The 17,081-nt window shown below is 38.5% G+C and overlaps 1 protein-coding gene across 1 annotated transcript; it reads right to left on the bottom strand.

Moving 5' to 3' along the window:
• Positions 1–8,301: 8,301 nt before the first annotated feature.
• On the bottom strand, positions 8,302–9,645 carry LOC143847887 (protein FAR1-RELATED SEQUENCE 5-like). Its single transcript, XM_077356677.1, has one exon. The coding sequence runs from the start codon at positions 9,643–9,645 to the stop codon at positions 8,302–8,304; it is 1,344 nt and encodes a 447-aa protein (XP_077212792.1).
• Between the last annotated feature and the right edge of the window lie 7,436 nt (positions 9,646–17,081).

Raw genomic sequence — 17,081 nt, 5'->3', positions numbered from 1 at the left:
TTTAATGCCCAAAAAAAAATCTTGTGCAAAATATGTTTAATATGGGTTTCTGCATATTTTCCCTTGCTTTCTGGGCAAGTGAACAACGAGAAAAAAACTTTCCTGCATATTTTCCCTCGCTTTCTGGGCAAGTGAACAGCGAGAAAGCAAGAGAAAATCACAGTTTCTTTTCCTTTCCTTTCCTTTTTGCCATGTCAGATTCCTTTCTTTTCTTTTCCTTTCCTTTCCCGGAAAAACAAGTGAACAGAGCCTAAGGGTTTGTGAAGATATTCTCTTGGCTTGTGGAGAAGAAAGAAGGCGACGGATTTTCTCTTATGTGCACTACGAGAGAGGAAGCCAAGAAAGGGTTTTGTAAAGGGTTACAAGGGAAGAGGAAGAAAGAGGTTGATTCGAAGCAACCGGACCTCCTAGCGGCTCAATTCCAGAGGATCCATGACTCTCCTAAACAAAGTCTCGTTTGATGGAAATTTCTCTTCTTCTTCCTTTCATTGAAATACCAAACTTAAATACAAGCATAAAAGTAGTTTTATATCACTACCCCCACTAACCCACTTACATAACACATAGACAACAACATCCACAACCTAATATAAATAACATATAACCATATAATTAACCCCACTAACATGCACATATCAATTATTGAGTCTGACAAGAGGTTATCAAGTCTAAATAGGGGTTGTCAAGTCTTTATGAACTTGATAGTCCCTATTTACGTACTTGATAACCCCTGATAACCACTAGGGGCATTTTGGTCAGGTTTTCACTGTTTACGTACTTGATAACTCCTTTTCAGACTTGATAACCCCCTTTTCGACTCGCTTTATAATTTTTCAAAAGAGTGTCCCCCATTGCCAATTCTTGTATTTTGGTGTCACCCATTAGCAATTTTTCCCATATATAATAACGAAGTAAGAAAAGATACAAAGTCTAACCAATGTTGATCATTAGATCAAATCAACCAATAGCCATGAGATGAGTAAACTAGAAGACGTGTAAAGGAGGACTAAACTAGAAGACGTGTGGAGTAGACGTCACAGCGTACTTTGCCAGAAGACGTATGGAATAAACGTCATAGCATACTTTGCCAGAAGACGTGTGGAATAGACATCCCAACATTCATTGGCAGAAGATGTGTGGAGTAGATGCTAACCATTTTCACTATATATATATATATATATATATATATATATATATATATATATATATATATATATGAGGAAACTGTTGGTGCGCTTAAGCTCACCAAACTTATGGTGAGGTTAAGTGCCCAATCACATGGGGGCCCACTTTGTTAGGATGATCCAAAGCATTCATTTGAAAGTCCCTTACATAGATGGGGGGTGTACCAAAAATCACCTCCATAGGATCATCCTAACCCCTCCATTTGTGGAGGACAAAAATGGACAGACACAAATCTGCCCCATTTTTGTCCTCCACAAATGGAGGGGTTAGGATGATCCTATGGAGCTGATTTTTGGTACACCCTCTATCTATGATAAGGCCTTGCAAATGAATGGTTTGGATCACTCCCCAAAATGTGGGACCCATGTGATTGGGGAACTTAAGCGCACCATAAGTTTGGTGCGCTTAAGCTCACCAACAGTTTCCTCATATATATATATGAGGAAAGATTTTCTAGTCGCCCCCCTAGAGAAGGAATTCTACTCCTCCCTATTAAGAATCGTTGGATCTCATCCAATCTAATCTGAGCCCTCGAAAGTAAAAACCCAAATTCAACGAAAGCCACGAACGAAAGCCGGGTTTTTGAAAAATGGACGAAACCCACCCTAGATTTTCTCTCTCTCTCTGAGAAGAAATCCACCCTCTCTGTGAGAAGAAATCCACACGATTCACAGAGGAGTAAAAATGGGTTTTTGAAAAACGAAACCCACCCTCTCTCTCTCTCTCTCTCTCTCTCTGAATCGTATACCCTACAAATATGGGTTTTTGAAAAACCAACAAAACCCACCCTCTCTCTCTCTCTGTGTGTGAGAAGAAACCCTACAAAAATAGGTTTTTGAAAAACGAACGAAACCCACTCTCTCTCTCTCTGTGAATCGTGTGAGAAGAACCCTACGAAAATGGGTCTTTGAAAAACCAACGAAACCCACACACACACCCTCTCTCTCTCTCTCTCTCTCTCTCTCTCTCTCTCTCTCTCTCTCTCTCTCTCTCTATGTGAGAAGAAACCATTGAAAAATACTGCGAACGACACCACCCTCTCTCGCTCTCTCTTCGTCCCTCTCTGCCGGATTTTTCTCATTTCTAAGGTATGATTTTTTTCATCTCTTCGCCTCTTTTTTTTTTTTTTTTGCGTTCAATGCATGAATGGGGTGATTTTAGGGGTTTGGAAGGCCATTTTTCTTTCTTTTTCAGCCATTTAAAGCTGTAAAAATTGGTTGAAAATTTTTGTTGTGGTTTTTGCAATGAGAATTTCAGCCATTTTCAGGGGTTTCTGCAATGGAGCTCTTTTTTTGCATTCGTAGGCTGAATGGAGTGATTTTATTGGTTAGCAAGTTTTAATTAGGTGATTTTACTTGTTTTCAAGGCCATTTATCTTCCTTTTTTCAGCTATTTAAAGCTGTAAAAATGGATGTTCTGGGTTTTGCTATGAAATTTTCATTCATATTTAGGGGTTTTTGTAATGGAGCTATTTTTTTGCATTCGTAGGCTGAATGGAGTGATTTTACTGGTTTGCAAGGTTTAATGGCGTGATTTTAGTGGTTTTGAAGGCTATTTTTCTTCTTTTTTAAGCCATTTAAAGCTCATAAAAGTGGCTGTTTATGTTTTTGCTATGAAGTTTTCAACCATTTTAAGGGGTTTTTGCAATGGAGCTAACTTTTTGCATTCGTAGCCTGAATGGGGTGATTTTGGTGGTTTGTAAGGCCATTTTCTGCCTTTTTCAACCATTTACAGCTCATAAAAATGGTTGAGAAAAACTCATTTAAAGGCTGTATTAGGAATTGTGAGGCCATTTTTTGGTGTGAAGGTTATTTCAACAACGCCTATTGTCGATCATTTTCCTATATCATTAATTTGCTTTATTATATGAGGGTTCATTTTCTAATATTTTCTTTATTTTTTGCAACGAGGTTAAAGAAATTAATGGCTTCATCTTCCAATAGTGATGGAAGGTCAACCCTGTTCAGAGTCCCCGTGCTTCAATGTAAATGTAAGAAGAAAGCTACTCTGAAAATAGCCGAGACTAATGTACATGGTAATCAAGAATGGGTCTTCTACTCATGTCATTTCAACGTAAGTAAAGATGGTTTAAGTGATATTTTATTTGTAGGCAATTTTAGAGGTTGAACTGACATCTGTATAACGCGTAGGATGGTATTACTTGGAGGTGTGATTATTTTTTATAGGTGGAAGATGTGTTAAACAACCCGGATTTTAGGTGTGAACGGCAATCCAATAACCATTTGAGAAGGTTGGGAGAAGAGATAGGCAGATTGAACATGTCAACGCAAGAGACAGCCCTTGCGGTAGCTGATTTGGGAGATGCGTTATCTAGCTTGGTTGGGTGGCAGAGGGAATCCAATAACCATCTAAGAAGCTTGGGAGATGAGGTATCGAGATTGAACGTGTCGGTTCAAGAGACAAATGAAGCGCTAGCTGAATTGAAGCTCTTGGTACGACGCTCGAAAGTCCCAAAGAATGAGAAGGGGTGGAATAAAGCAGTTGGAGTTCTTGCCCTTTTTTTCTTGATTTGTTGGTACCTCTTCTATTGTATCTCTTCAAAAGTTTCAGGCCGTTATCTTGGATTGCCATGACCCTAAAGCTGTTATGATTTGGATGAACTTAACCTTTAATATTTTTTTTGATGTTTATGTTGTTGTATGGACACTTCATTGTAAAATGGGTTGACTATTATGTGATGCTTTATTAGTGTTTTAGCAATGGCACAATGAAGCTTTGTTTCAATAGCTGTTCGTTACGGTGTGGCCTTTTAGTGGATTTCCTGTACCATTTTATTGCTGAATTTCAACCTGTTCGAGTATTTTAAAAGCACCCACTTTAAAGGATGGTATGTGACATGCTGCCTAGGTTAATACCGGCCGTTACGTTACTTTCCATAATGAGTTGCTGACTTTTTATCTGCCCTAATATGAAAAAAAAATTAAAAAAAAAGAGAAAGGTAAAAGAAAAGGGTATCACTATTAACGTTGAGAAACCTTGAATGGTAGTTCTCAAAGAAATCCAGAAGCTAACAAATCATCGGGTCCAACCACTGCACAGTGACCAACTTCCTAAATATAGTCTTGCATCTGGGTTACCTTTGTCAATTTTTTTGCTTGGCATAGATTTGTCAATTTAGCAGTAACACATTTTTACAGGGTAATATCAAGAAAGGAACACCTAAGTCTCCCTCCTTGCTCCTTTTAGCTTCTGCTTCATGCAAGCTCCCCTCCTTCCCAAAGCAATCTTAGGATCCTCTCTTGGATTCCTTGGGCCTCCAGGGTATTATGTTTTCATTTTGTTCTGGGGTTGGTCCCCCTTGCTGCTGTCTGTTGAAGGCAGGCCTTTGGTAGGGGTATGCCTAACCCCAGCTTACCCATCAAAAAAAAAAAGGCATCCCTGCCTCATGTCTACTAACCAGAAGCTACACCAATCTAAATTTACAACCAAGCGTGCAACTTGGCCCTGTTTGGTTTGCATGGAAAAACATTTTCAACAGAAACTTTTTTTCATGGGGGAAATTTTTTCCTACATTTTGGAGGCAAATGATATGATTATCGTTAATTTAGAAGGATTTCATCATAAATTTAAGTTACCTCTAAATAAAAATCGAGCGAGGTCGGTTTAGATTATATTCTTTCATGCGAAAAAAATCCAGAAGGAAATTTTCAAATTATTTTTTCCCTAAGACTGAGATTAACCTGAGTCTCAGTAAAAAATGGTGATGAACAACATTTTATACGGCACATGGTAGATGGTACATATCTTCAGTGATCAAGACCATTGATTTGGTCAGGTACCATGTGAATCGATTACAATATAAAAATCAAGTGTGTAAGGTTAAAGTTAAGGACCAAAGCTCCCATGAGCGACCCGACCACTTTGCCTTCTGCACAAGTGCTATAATACATAAAGGTTTATCTGAGCAGTTTAGACCTACCTACTTCCTTATAAAAATATAATTATAATTACATCCAATGCTGTAATCTCTTTACCAAGAAAATATCAGCATAGCTAATACATACAACCTTTTTATAAAAATTTTGTAGGAAGCAGAACATAGGCTCTGGGAATTGAGAGAAGGTGTTTAGCTGTCTTTAGGCTTCCTCAATAGTTGCTGCCCCCACCATGTAGTATCCCTTCAAAAGGTGTCATTGAGAATGGTGGAAAGCAAAAGCTCCTGTACAAAGTGGCACCTTTGAGCCTTCTCCTTCTGCTCCTTTTCAGATAGAGATGGTCCGGCACTGGAAACAGATAAAGTCTATGGGCCAGATCCAAACATAAATGCCAAGAATAAGTGATAAGCAACAGGAATTGAAAAATAAGCCATGATGTAACATTTGCAAAATATGACTCATAAATGCCAAGAATAAGTGATAAGCAAAGCCTCACAGCTATAAGCTTTCAACCTCTCTATTTCTCAAAACATTTTCTTGCACTCTTTAATCCCAATTAAATCTCTCTGCACTGACATCTCTACTAGCTTTCCTGTCTTGGGATTGCATATTCCCACAATCACATTCACTATGTCTTACAAATATTGATTTTCTTTATCTCTCTAAGTTGAGTCATTATTGTATTTGTTACTCATCTGTTGTTTCAATTCTGTTTTACTTTCTTAATCACCCAAACTGACACTTCATAGACCACCTATCTCAACTCATTTTCAACTCATTTCCAGGCACTCAAATTAATTGACATCCAAATTGAACATTTATTCTGACTTGATGCTATTAGATTACACATATTTACCATCAAAGTAAGCTTGTTTTAAACTCGGTATTTTGAAACCCCTTTTCATTATCCAGGTTCAAAAGATCTGCACTCACCATTTACATATCTTGGGATTGACACATTTGAGCTGCTTGCAACCTAAATTTCATTCACTATATAGATCAGTTAATCCATCTCGTCAAATCATTTGCATCTTGAACAAGTGTCCTCAGCCCTCAAACTTACTTTGTTATACTTGGCAAAAGAGTAGTCACCCGTGGGAGGAACGCCATTTACAACTTTGGCCTGAAGATTGAGAAATTCAAAACAGCATAAGAAACATAATTGAATGTGTGGCAGTTGGAAATTTCGAAAGCTTAGTCTAATCATATTAAGGTATGGAAACATACCCAATGATAAAGTTGCAAATTATCAGTTCGAGCAGAGGAAGTAAAGGGAAGCCATTGTCAGGAGATCTGCATCAACAATCTCAAATTTGTAACTAAACAACGACTAAAGTATTGATACGCAAATTTCCATCTTTTTCAGAAAGACAAACCACACTCCAAACCCTAATTTCAAAATTTTGAACTGACCTTACCTCAAATTTGTAACAGTATGACTTGCCAAGCAGAAATGTTGTCATTCATGCAGCCCAATCTTCATCGCTAACATTTATATCCTGAAAATAAACTCATAGGAGAGATTTTTTTGCATCTGTTAAACGCATATTGCAGCAAATACATAAGGATATAGAGAAAACAAAACATTGAATTGCATCTGTTATAATAGGTCAAAATATCCATAGCATGTGTGTGTTGTCGATGACCTGCTCATACAAGATCATCACATCTATCTATAATCTAAGGACAGTTCATTCCATTTTTTTTCTGAAATTCATTGTTACAACTGAAACATAGTAAAGCACATGGATTACAAGAACAGGGATGTCCACAGCATCTACAATCTAAACAAACAAACATGCACCATCTATGCTCTGCCATCCAAAGTTGGGATGTCCACAACACCATCTACGCTCTGCCATTTAATCTGTAACATAGTGAAGCACATGTAAGTTATATATAGCAGACACATTAAAAGGAACAACAAAATGAGAAAAAATAATGTTTGAGTTATGATCATAACTAAAAAACAAATTACACAAACCTGTTGTAGTTGTTCAATCTGCCATTAGGTCCTCTTCCGCTTCCTTTTCCTGTCCCTCCTCATTTGATTCCTCTTGATCATTTTTTGTCGACATCTATTGGCACACATAGAAAACACCCAAGTGATATATATGTTATCTCTCCGAAAAAAACTACAGAAGGAAGTAGAAATCCATACCTTTGAATTCTTATTACAGGTTCTCATATTATGGCCTAATTGTCCACATTTTTTACACCTCCGTCTCTTGGATCCCGCTTGGGATACCTCTATCGGAGATTTAAACCGTGTAGCATTTCTCGGACGGCCCTTGGTTTTCACAATCTGGGGGTCATGAATAGATATTTCTGGGGTTTCCATGACAATGTTAGAATGTACTTGGCTTTCACTAGTTGACAGGGCATTTTGCCTCTCTTTCTTATGCTGTTCACCATCCGCAATCCATTCATTAAGAGTTTCATCCATCTTCTTGAACAAGCTCTTCGGACATTGATAATCATCTAAATATCTTTGATACTTTGAAATTAGGAACCATTTATGAAGATGTGTCATCTCATCATTATCTTCTTCGGCCGTAGACACCCCACCATCGAAAATAAATCTTGCCTCAATTGTCCATCTACTCAATATATATCGCTCGGGAATGCTACTTAAACGCCTTAGGGACATTATGCGAAGAATGTGCTTGCATAAAATCCCCTCCATCTCGAACTTGGCACACTCACATGTAGCCATCACACCTTCTTCAGCATCTTCAAAGACAACCTTGCACCATCTCCAAGTCTCCTCATCACTCAATCCTACACTGTATTCTGTCACTTTGCCATTCTCACCTAATAAGTCAAACCAACAGTCATTGCTATCCTTCATCTCTATGTGGAATAGCATAAACATTGACCTTGTATAACATTTGCCAGCATGTACTTCCAATTTGTTCCTTGAAGACAATAATATTGCGTTTGAAGATTTTGTCCTGAAATCTTCTTCAGCTTCTTTTTTTCAACGATCTTCAAGTGCTTTATCATATTGTTCGACGAATTCTTGTAGAGTGGTGCTATGGTTAACAAATCCATCAAATAATGAGTTGATACTTTCGCTACGTGAACTGGATGACATGCCAGCAGTGAAAGTGTCCCTAAAATAAGCTGGCACCCAATGACTCCGTAGCTGCCACATGTTACATAGCCAACTGTTTTCTTCAATCCCATATTTCTGCTCAATTTTTTCCCATTCTTCCTCTCATTCGTGTATGTTTTTCTTGAAATACCACCTATTGTAATCCTTACTGAACTCACTATCAGAATCTCGCATCTGTGTAATATGCTCAACTGGGTGCCTCTGTATGTGCCACGAGCAAAACCTATGACGTGTGTTTGGAAAAACGGTTTTAATAGCATTTCTCATAGCAATGTCCATGTCTGTGATAATACAACCAGGAGCTTTACCAAACATGCATTTTAACCATTGCTCAAATAACCATGTAAATGTCTCCTCTCTCACATCTGCTAACAATGCACATCCGAATAAGGTAGATTGCCTATGATGGTTAACTCCAGTAAATGGTGCAAAAGTCGTCTGAAACCTATTCGTCCTATAGGTCACATCAAACACAATGACATCAGAGAAGGCCAAGTAAGCATTCCTAGCCCGTGAATCGGCCCAAAACATGGATCGCAAATTCCCCTTCTTATCTATCTCCATGGCAAAATAGAAATTTGGATCTTCTGCTCGTCTCTGATGGAACTGTTGGACTACTAGGAATGCTTCTCTCCCCATATTGTTCTGCCTGTGTACTCTCACATGGGACACAACTTGATGTGTTGTGACAGCACTAGCTTTAGATGTGGAAGTAAGAAACCTAGCAATTTTAGAAGATGGAACCCCGTGTCTACTAAGAGTGTCTATCAAATTTTTGGCGACCACATTCTTAACGAAGTTATTCTGTGAACGATGCATTTGTCTTTTGCCAGGAGAGGTGAGTTCATGACAATGTTTGGCTTCAAATTTAGACACAACCCATTTCTCATTTTTCTTTCTAATCTCCAACTTCGCTCCACAATCATCTCTTACACTTCGATGCAACTTCACTTCTTTTCCTACTTGCCTCTTATCTTTAGTATTTTTGAACCCCTCTCTAGCACAAACAAATCTCCTCATTATAACTTCATGATTTGCCTTCAACTTTTCGGTCTTGGATTTCCTTATACCAAAACCTGTGGCCAACCCATAAATATTATAAAACTCATACGCAGCTTCTACACTTTCAAACTCCTGGTTAAGAAAGGGTTCCTTATATACATGACTCTCACCATCATCACTAGTGTTACCACTACAATCCTCCTCGTTGACCATAAAAAGTAAGGCATCATCATTTGGATTTCCCCTTTCCTCATCCAAAAGTAACTCATTGCCGACAGATTCATTGTTTATTAAACCAAAAGCTTCCCCCTCCTCATCAAAAAGTAACCTATTAGCATCAATGTCATCAATTGATAGCCCAACAATTTGCTCAAAGTTACTATACATCAAGTAGTCCCTTCTAATAAGAAAAACCACAATGAAAGGACATTTCAGAATCTTCATAATCGGATAGAATAAACTACAAATTTAATAAAGCAAATTAATGATATAGGAAAATGATCGACAATAGGCGTTGTTGAAATAACCTTCACACCAAAAAATAGCCCCACAATTCCTAATACAGCCTTTAAATGAGTTTTTCTCAACCATTTTTATGAGCTTTAAATGGTTGAAAAAGGCAGAAAATGGCTTTACAAACCACCAAAATCACCCCATTCAGGCTACGAATGCAAAAAGTTAGCTCCATTGCAAAAACCCCTAAAAATGGTGAAAACTTCATAGCAAAAACCTGAACAGCCACTTTTATGAGCTTTAAATGGCTCAAAAAGGAAGAAAAATAGCCATCAAAACCACTAAAATCACGCCATTAAACCTTGCAAACCAGTAAAATCACTCCATTCAGCCTACAAATGCAAAAAAATTAGCTCCATTGCAAAATCCCTAAATATGACTGCAAATTTCATAGCAAAAACCAGAACATCCATTTTTTACAGCTTTAAATAGCTGAAAAAGGAAGATAAATGGCCTTGAAAACAAGTAAAATTACCCAATTAAAACTTGCTAACCAGTAAAATCACTCCATTCAGCCTACGAATGCAAAAAAAGAGCTCCGTTGCAGAAACCCCTAAAAATGGTTGAAATTTTCATTGCAAAAACCACAACAAAAAATTTCAACCAATTTTTACAGCTTTAAATGGCTGAAAAAGAAAGAAAAATGGCCTTCCAAACCCCTAAAATCACCCCATTCATGCATTGAATGCAAAAAAAGAAAGAAAGAGGCGAAGAGATGAAAAAAACCATACCTTAGAAATGAGAAAAATCCGGCAGAGAGGGACGAAGAGAGAGCGAGAGAGGGTGGTGTTGTTCGCTGGATTTTTCAATGGTTTCTTCTCACACACACACACACACAGATATATATATATATATATATATATATATATATATATATATATATATATAGAGAGAGAGAGAGAGAGAGAGAGAGAGAGGGTGGGTTTTGTTGGTTTTTCAAAAACCCATATTTGTAGGGTACACGATTCACAGAGAGAGAGAGAGAGGGTGGGTTTCGTTTTTCAAAAACCCATTTTTACTCCTCTGTGAATCGTGTGGATTTCTTCTCACAGAAAGGGTGGATTTCTTCTCAGAGAGAGAGAGAGAGAGAGGAGAGAGAGAGAGAGAGAGAGCGAGAGAAAATCTAGGGTGGGTTTCGTCCATTTTTCAAAAACCCGGCTTTCGTTCGTGGCTTTCGTTGAATTTGGGTTTTTACTTTTCGAGGGCTCAGATTAGATTGGATGAGATCCAACGATTCTTAATAGGGAGGAGTAGAATTCCTTCTCTAGGGGGCCCACTAGAAAATCTTTCCTCATATATATATATATATATATATATATATATATATATATATGTGTGTGTGTGTGTGTGTGTGTGTGTGTGTGTGTGTGTGTGTGTGTGTGTGTGTGTGAACTATGTATCCTCTCTCACCAACAAAAGATGTGTGGAATAGACGTCACAACATACTTTGCTAGAAGACTTGTGGAATAGACATCCCAACATTCTTTGTCAGAAGATGTGTGGAATAGATGCTTAACATTTTAACTATATATGAGAACTCTGTATGCTCTCTCACCATTCCTCCCCTTTATCCTATTTATCATTCCCTCTCTTTGTCTCTCAAATTCCCTTTTTTTTTTAAACAAAAAATCGAAGAAACAGTGTTTGGTCAGTTTCTATTTCGATCCAAAATCATACGAAGAAAACAATCATTTAAAAAGCTATCTGGTAACCCCTCTTGCCGAAAATCCTGAAATGCAGATTCCCTATAATCAAGGATGGATCTGGGGAGTCAGGGGGCAGTTGCCTAACAAATACATATAGATTTGATAGCAACAAGTAGCACACATGAAAATGGTTATTCATGTGTCTACAAAAATCCTTGATATTTAAAACTAAAAATTAACTAATATTTTTAAAATTAATTTATTTTTAAAAAACGTGAGCTCTATTTGATTCCCTGCTAGAATTCAGCATAGAGGAAAACAGACTCATGATGAGTCAAAGTTTCAATTCCAAGTTCATACCATTAGATGGTAAATATGCTGCACGATAAAAGATATAGATATATCCGATAACAAAATAACGGTTGAGGGTAAAAATCATCAACTAATGAGAAGCCAACACGTTGGCATTCTTGGGACCAATTGGCATGATAGACTCCAATGAAGCGGAGCTCAGATCGACCCTTCAAGAGCCATTTTGCTCCGCTTTAACTAGCAAAGAAGTCCTTTGCCTCTTAGTGTTTTTCCGCCAATATTTCCAATATTTTCCATTTCCGAGTCCGTTCTCCATTTTACCAAGCCTCCTTTTGCACTATTGGATGTTTCCATCACCTTGTCTCTCTGATTCTCAAGGTGTTTTTGAGGCTTTTGTTTACAAATTCCCATCATTTAGGCATTTCTTTATTTTTGGGAATTCCCTAGTTTTCTCATTTTGTTTTCTAGTGTTTTCTCTGAATTTTCTGGGAAATTCTCATGATTTTCCTCATTCTCCGTCTGTTTTCCATAGTACATTTTGCAAAGAGAATTCAATTTCCATGGAAAATTGAAAGGTCTAAATTCGGTCGTGGAGTGGATATATCATTTTTATACACGTATTTCAAAAAGGGGACAGAGGTGGGTCCAACTACGTTTTTAAAAGTCCAGATTTATCTCAAGGGTTCGTCCAAATAAATGGGCTCATCAAGTTTTTGAAGATCAAATTCTGTCTAACATGCACATATCGGTTATTGAGTCTCACAAGGGTTTATCAAGTCTAAACAGTGGTTATCAAATCTTTATGAACTTGATAATCCCTGTTTACGTACTTGATAACCCCTTTTTAGACTTGATAATCCCTAGGGGTATTTTGGTCAGATTTTCATTGTTTATGTACTTGATAACCCCTTTTTAGACTTGATAACCCTGTTTTTTACCCCCCTTATAATTTTTCAAAAGAGTGTCCCCCATTGGTAATTATTGTATTTTGGTGTCTCCCATTGGCAATTTTGCCTTCCAATAATGGCCCCTCTTTGTGTTAAAGGGTGTTGCAATCCCAAAAAGATAGGGAAATGTTATCAATGAAGAATTTCGGAATTTGATTATTCTGGAATACTTTCATTCACAATAGAAGGTGCTTAAGTAAGCTCATATAGATTGACAAAAGGAGATAAGGATAAGATTTGGAGTGGATATCATAATCCCTCATCTAACCAACTACCACCTAATCTAATGCTCCAAAGATTCAACAATCAGATTTATCTAATTCATATTCTCTAATATGCCCCCCTTAAATGTATGTGGATTGAAAAATCAACATACGATTTGATATTACAAATAAAATCTCCAATTAAATTCCCCAGTTTGATGTACAATATTGAACTTTGATAATCTGTTTGTTGAAGATGTAGTCGATGTCGACGACAATGATTTCTTTCTCTTACCGAATAACTGATGCTTGTTGCCGAAGATGATGTCGCTTGGAAGATGAGCCTTGATAGGCTTGAATGAGACTCTAGCCTCTTTCATACACCGATTTTAGATATCGATCTTCAAGGGTTGATCAGTTTTAGAATGCCGATTCGCATGGCTCTCTCAGGCACGAACCTAAAGGAATTGAGACCCCTCAACTGAGTAGAACGACTATTTCAAGCACGCACCTAAGTTAAGGTACCTCAATTGAAATAGAGTAAAAAGAAAATTGAAAGAAAAGGAAAGGAAAATAGAGAGGAAGAGCCACGAATAGTGGCTTAGATAATGGTGACAATCATCGGCACATGCGACAACTCGGATATTTGGTGCAAGAAAATGAGAGTGCTGATATCAAATGAGGATTTTCACATAAGACAAAGTGCAAGGGTGTTTTTAGAAACCCTAGGGGTCACTAAAGGTAGAGAGGGGTGCATGAAGGAAAATGAGTGGTGCCAGATTTGTATTGCTTCTTTAAACATACTTTTTTATATATTAGTAATCGGGGTTAGGCAGACCCCAAAACCAGATAACAGGAAGGCGACAAAATTACAGTCTAAAGTAGAGAGTTCCTTCATCATCCTCTTTAACATAGTCAATGAGAGGATGAGGAAGGGACAACCCCAGCAAACAGGAACCCTTTAAAGGGCAGTCAGCTTTTGAAAGGAAATCTGCTGGACGGTTTGCTTCTCTCCAAATGTGGGACACCCTCCATGATTCAAATCTAGAGAGGGTATTTTGAAGATGAGCTAGAGCTTGCCTCCTTCTCCACAGACAAGGGAATATGCCTTTGATAACATTTACCGCCAAGAGTGAGTCGGATTCAATCCAAAGATGCTTGATGTCGAAGGAGGAGGAGGCCAATGAGACACCATGAAAGATGGCCTCAAGCTCCAATTCCTGGATTGCCATTAAATCCATATCCTTTGAGAATAAGGCTAGAACAGAGCTTTCTGAGTTACGAAGAAGTCCACCAATGGAGGCTAAGGAATTCGCCAAAGAAGCATCACAGTTGAGTTTGATACACCATGGCGGTGGACGCTCCCACCTACAGCTCCTGGCGGGCTTTTTAGTGTTGAACAGGGGAAGATCAAAAGCCTTCGAGAAGGCCAAATCTCTGCAACTATTATGGCTATCAAGCCCAAGGAAAATGCACCTGCTTCTGATGATATGCTGGATATTATTGAGAATCACTTGCTTATGCATACTGGCACCTCCATATATCCTGTTATTTCTCTCTAGCCAAATATGATAAATTGAGGAAGTAAAAGCTACTCGGATAGCAGTTGAGAGTTGATTTGTACCAGGGCGAGTGGTTCTCATCCATTCCTCTTCAACCAGGAGCTTTCTTTTTGGGTTTCTTCTGTGATTGAATTGCCTCAGCACATTTCTCCATATCCAGGCCGAGAAAGAACAGTTGAAGAACAAATGATCAATACTTTCAGGTTCAGCAGAACACAATGGGCATCTGGTTGCTCTAGCTGGGCCAAGGAAGGATAGCCTATCACGAGTGCTGAGTTTTTGATGGAGGGCTAACCAAGATATAAAACTCATTTTGGGGATATGCCCCTTGAACCAGATGGAAGAGGTCCAAACTAATTTAGTTTGGTGCTCTCTAATGCCATTCCAGGCACTTTTCAAAGAGAAAGAACCATCAGAGGTATCTTTCCAAATGGGTTCATCTTCAATATTTGGAATAATCAGGGCTTTCTCGAGGATCCGGTTGATGGAGGGGAGCCTATGCAACATGATAGGATCCCAGGTTCCTTTGTGGAGAACTTGATGAACTGAAGTCCGAGGATGAATAGCGTTTAGCTCTATTCCTTCAGGGTACTGATCTAAGATAGGTCCATCTGGGTGACAGGGCTGAGTCCAGAAATCGATACCCTGTCCTTCGCCAATGATATAACAGATGGACTTCTTTGCTGCCTCTCTGCAATTAAAAACTATCCGAGCTCCCCAAGACATTTTGCTGGGATAGTTAATTGTCCAGAAATTCCTCTTCTTTACATACTTATGATGGAACCAAGAAACCCAGAGGGAATTCTTCTTCTTGATTAAGCTCCATATCTGCTTCATATTGGCAGCTTGATTTAGGTCCTTTAACTTGCGTAACCCAAATCCTCCTTCAGCCTTTGGGACACAATTCTTTAACTTGCTTGGGACACAATTCTTTAAACATACTTATCCATGTAAAATGGAAAATAAGAAATGGGGGGTGTTGTTATCAACAACTATGGATGGAAAACCTTTTCCCCAATTAAGTACGAAATGAGAGGGAGAAATAAAATAAAAATAATGGTCAATAGCTAGAGATGAAAACAAATGTGTGTTGCGGTAGGCAACGAAGAGCATTGAAAGCATAGAATAGAGTGTTTGAAGGTAAAAGATCAAATGTGAGACAAGGATTGTCTTCACCATTATTAGAAGACCAAGCCTTAAACACCACATTAGGCTGAGGGAAAGAGGACTTTCGTACTGCCACCTGGACTCTTTGATTGTCCGTGCTCAGCAACGAAGCTAGCCGAACACCCCCGTACATAAGACAAGATCCACCATCATCATCCCAAGATGGAAGTGCTTTTGATGTGTCTACGGCAGTGAAGAAGAAGATGGGACATGGAGTGACGACAACACGCAACCAACGGTTGAAAAGAACAGAGATCTTTTTGTCGGGGGCAAAGGTAAAGGCTATGAGAAGTAGGTGGTGTCGGCTGGCATAGGTTTGGGAGGAAAGATGGTAAGGGTTTGGATTTGCTGAGAGGTAGCGGGATTTTATGGTGGCCCGGCGGACGGCTTAGCTAGATCAGCCATCAGCCGGAGGACGGGTTTACTATGTTGTGGGCAGGGCTAGGTGGATGAATCGACCGGCTCTGATACCATGAAGAATTCTCGAATTTGATTATTCTAGGACACTTTCATTGACAATAAAAGGTGCTTAAATAAGCACATACAAATTAACACAAGTATATAAGGCTAAGATTTGGAGTGGTTATCCTAATTCCTCATCTAACCAACTACCACCAAATCTAATCCTCCAATGATTCAACGGTGAGATTTATCTAATCTCATATTCTCTAATAATCAGCAGAACCACATTTTAATATTTTCACAATTCATCTTGTCTTTTAGTTTTTAAAGAGCTGTTTTAAGATTATTACATTCCCCAAAAAGCATTCACAAGCTAATTAAAGAAGAAAAGACAACTGGGTTTGTGCAAATATCAAAACATGGTTGTGTCGATAACATTTCCCAAAAGATATTAACAAAAAGAGTAAGGCTCTAAAACATTGTGGGTCTCACTCATGAATTATGAGTGATTCAAATCATTAAGAGGTCCCACTTTCAATCACGTAAACAATTTCCTTTTATGCCGTTGTTGGTGGTTCATATTCAACAACAAAAAAAACAAATTTTAGACTTGGAAGTTTGGCATCTCTTTTTTAGGATAAATGTGCCACCTCATGTGAGTTAAATGAATAAGACAAATTCCGCTATTAGGTAGCTCTACTCCCTTGAAAGAGAAGGAACCCATATGGCATCTTGCAAAATTGCCTCGAAATTGACCTTTTACTTGAGAGGGTCCCATAGCTCAAATATCAGTGATCATATGTGTTTCCGCTTAAACCTGGACTGACTCCTCGAAGAAGACCGCACACACTAAGCGAGCCGGAAAGAGTGTCAAAGTTGACTCCTAAGGACCTTGTGCGTGTGAGTCACAACACGAAATCAAATTGTAGTTCATAGGCGTGCTCTGAGGGAGCTTTAGGTGCGGACTGAGAGTTTTCCAGAGGGGGATTCTCCGATGCTTAAGTCAGGAGCAACAAGAACAAGAATGACAAGAGCTGAGAATGAGAATAAGTCTAGACTTGAATGCATTCCTTGGAGTTTGCCACCCCTCACATTTATATACTAGAGTCCAATCTTTTCAAGGAATCT

This window comes from Tasmannia lanceolata, unplaced genomic scaffold (genome assembly GCF_043159265.1).
Source record: "Tasmannia lanceolata isolate RefF3 unplaced genomic scaffold, GAP_Taslan_0.1 ptg000016l, whole genome shotgun sequence".
Taxonomy (NCBI): Eukaryota; Viridiplantae; Streptophyta; class Magnoliopsida; order Canellales; family Winteraceae; genus Tasmannia; species Tasmannia lanceolata.
Note: the sequence above shows the minus strand (reverse complement) of the source record. Positions and strands in the feature narration are given on the sequence as shown.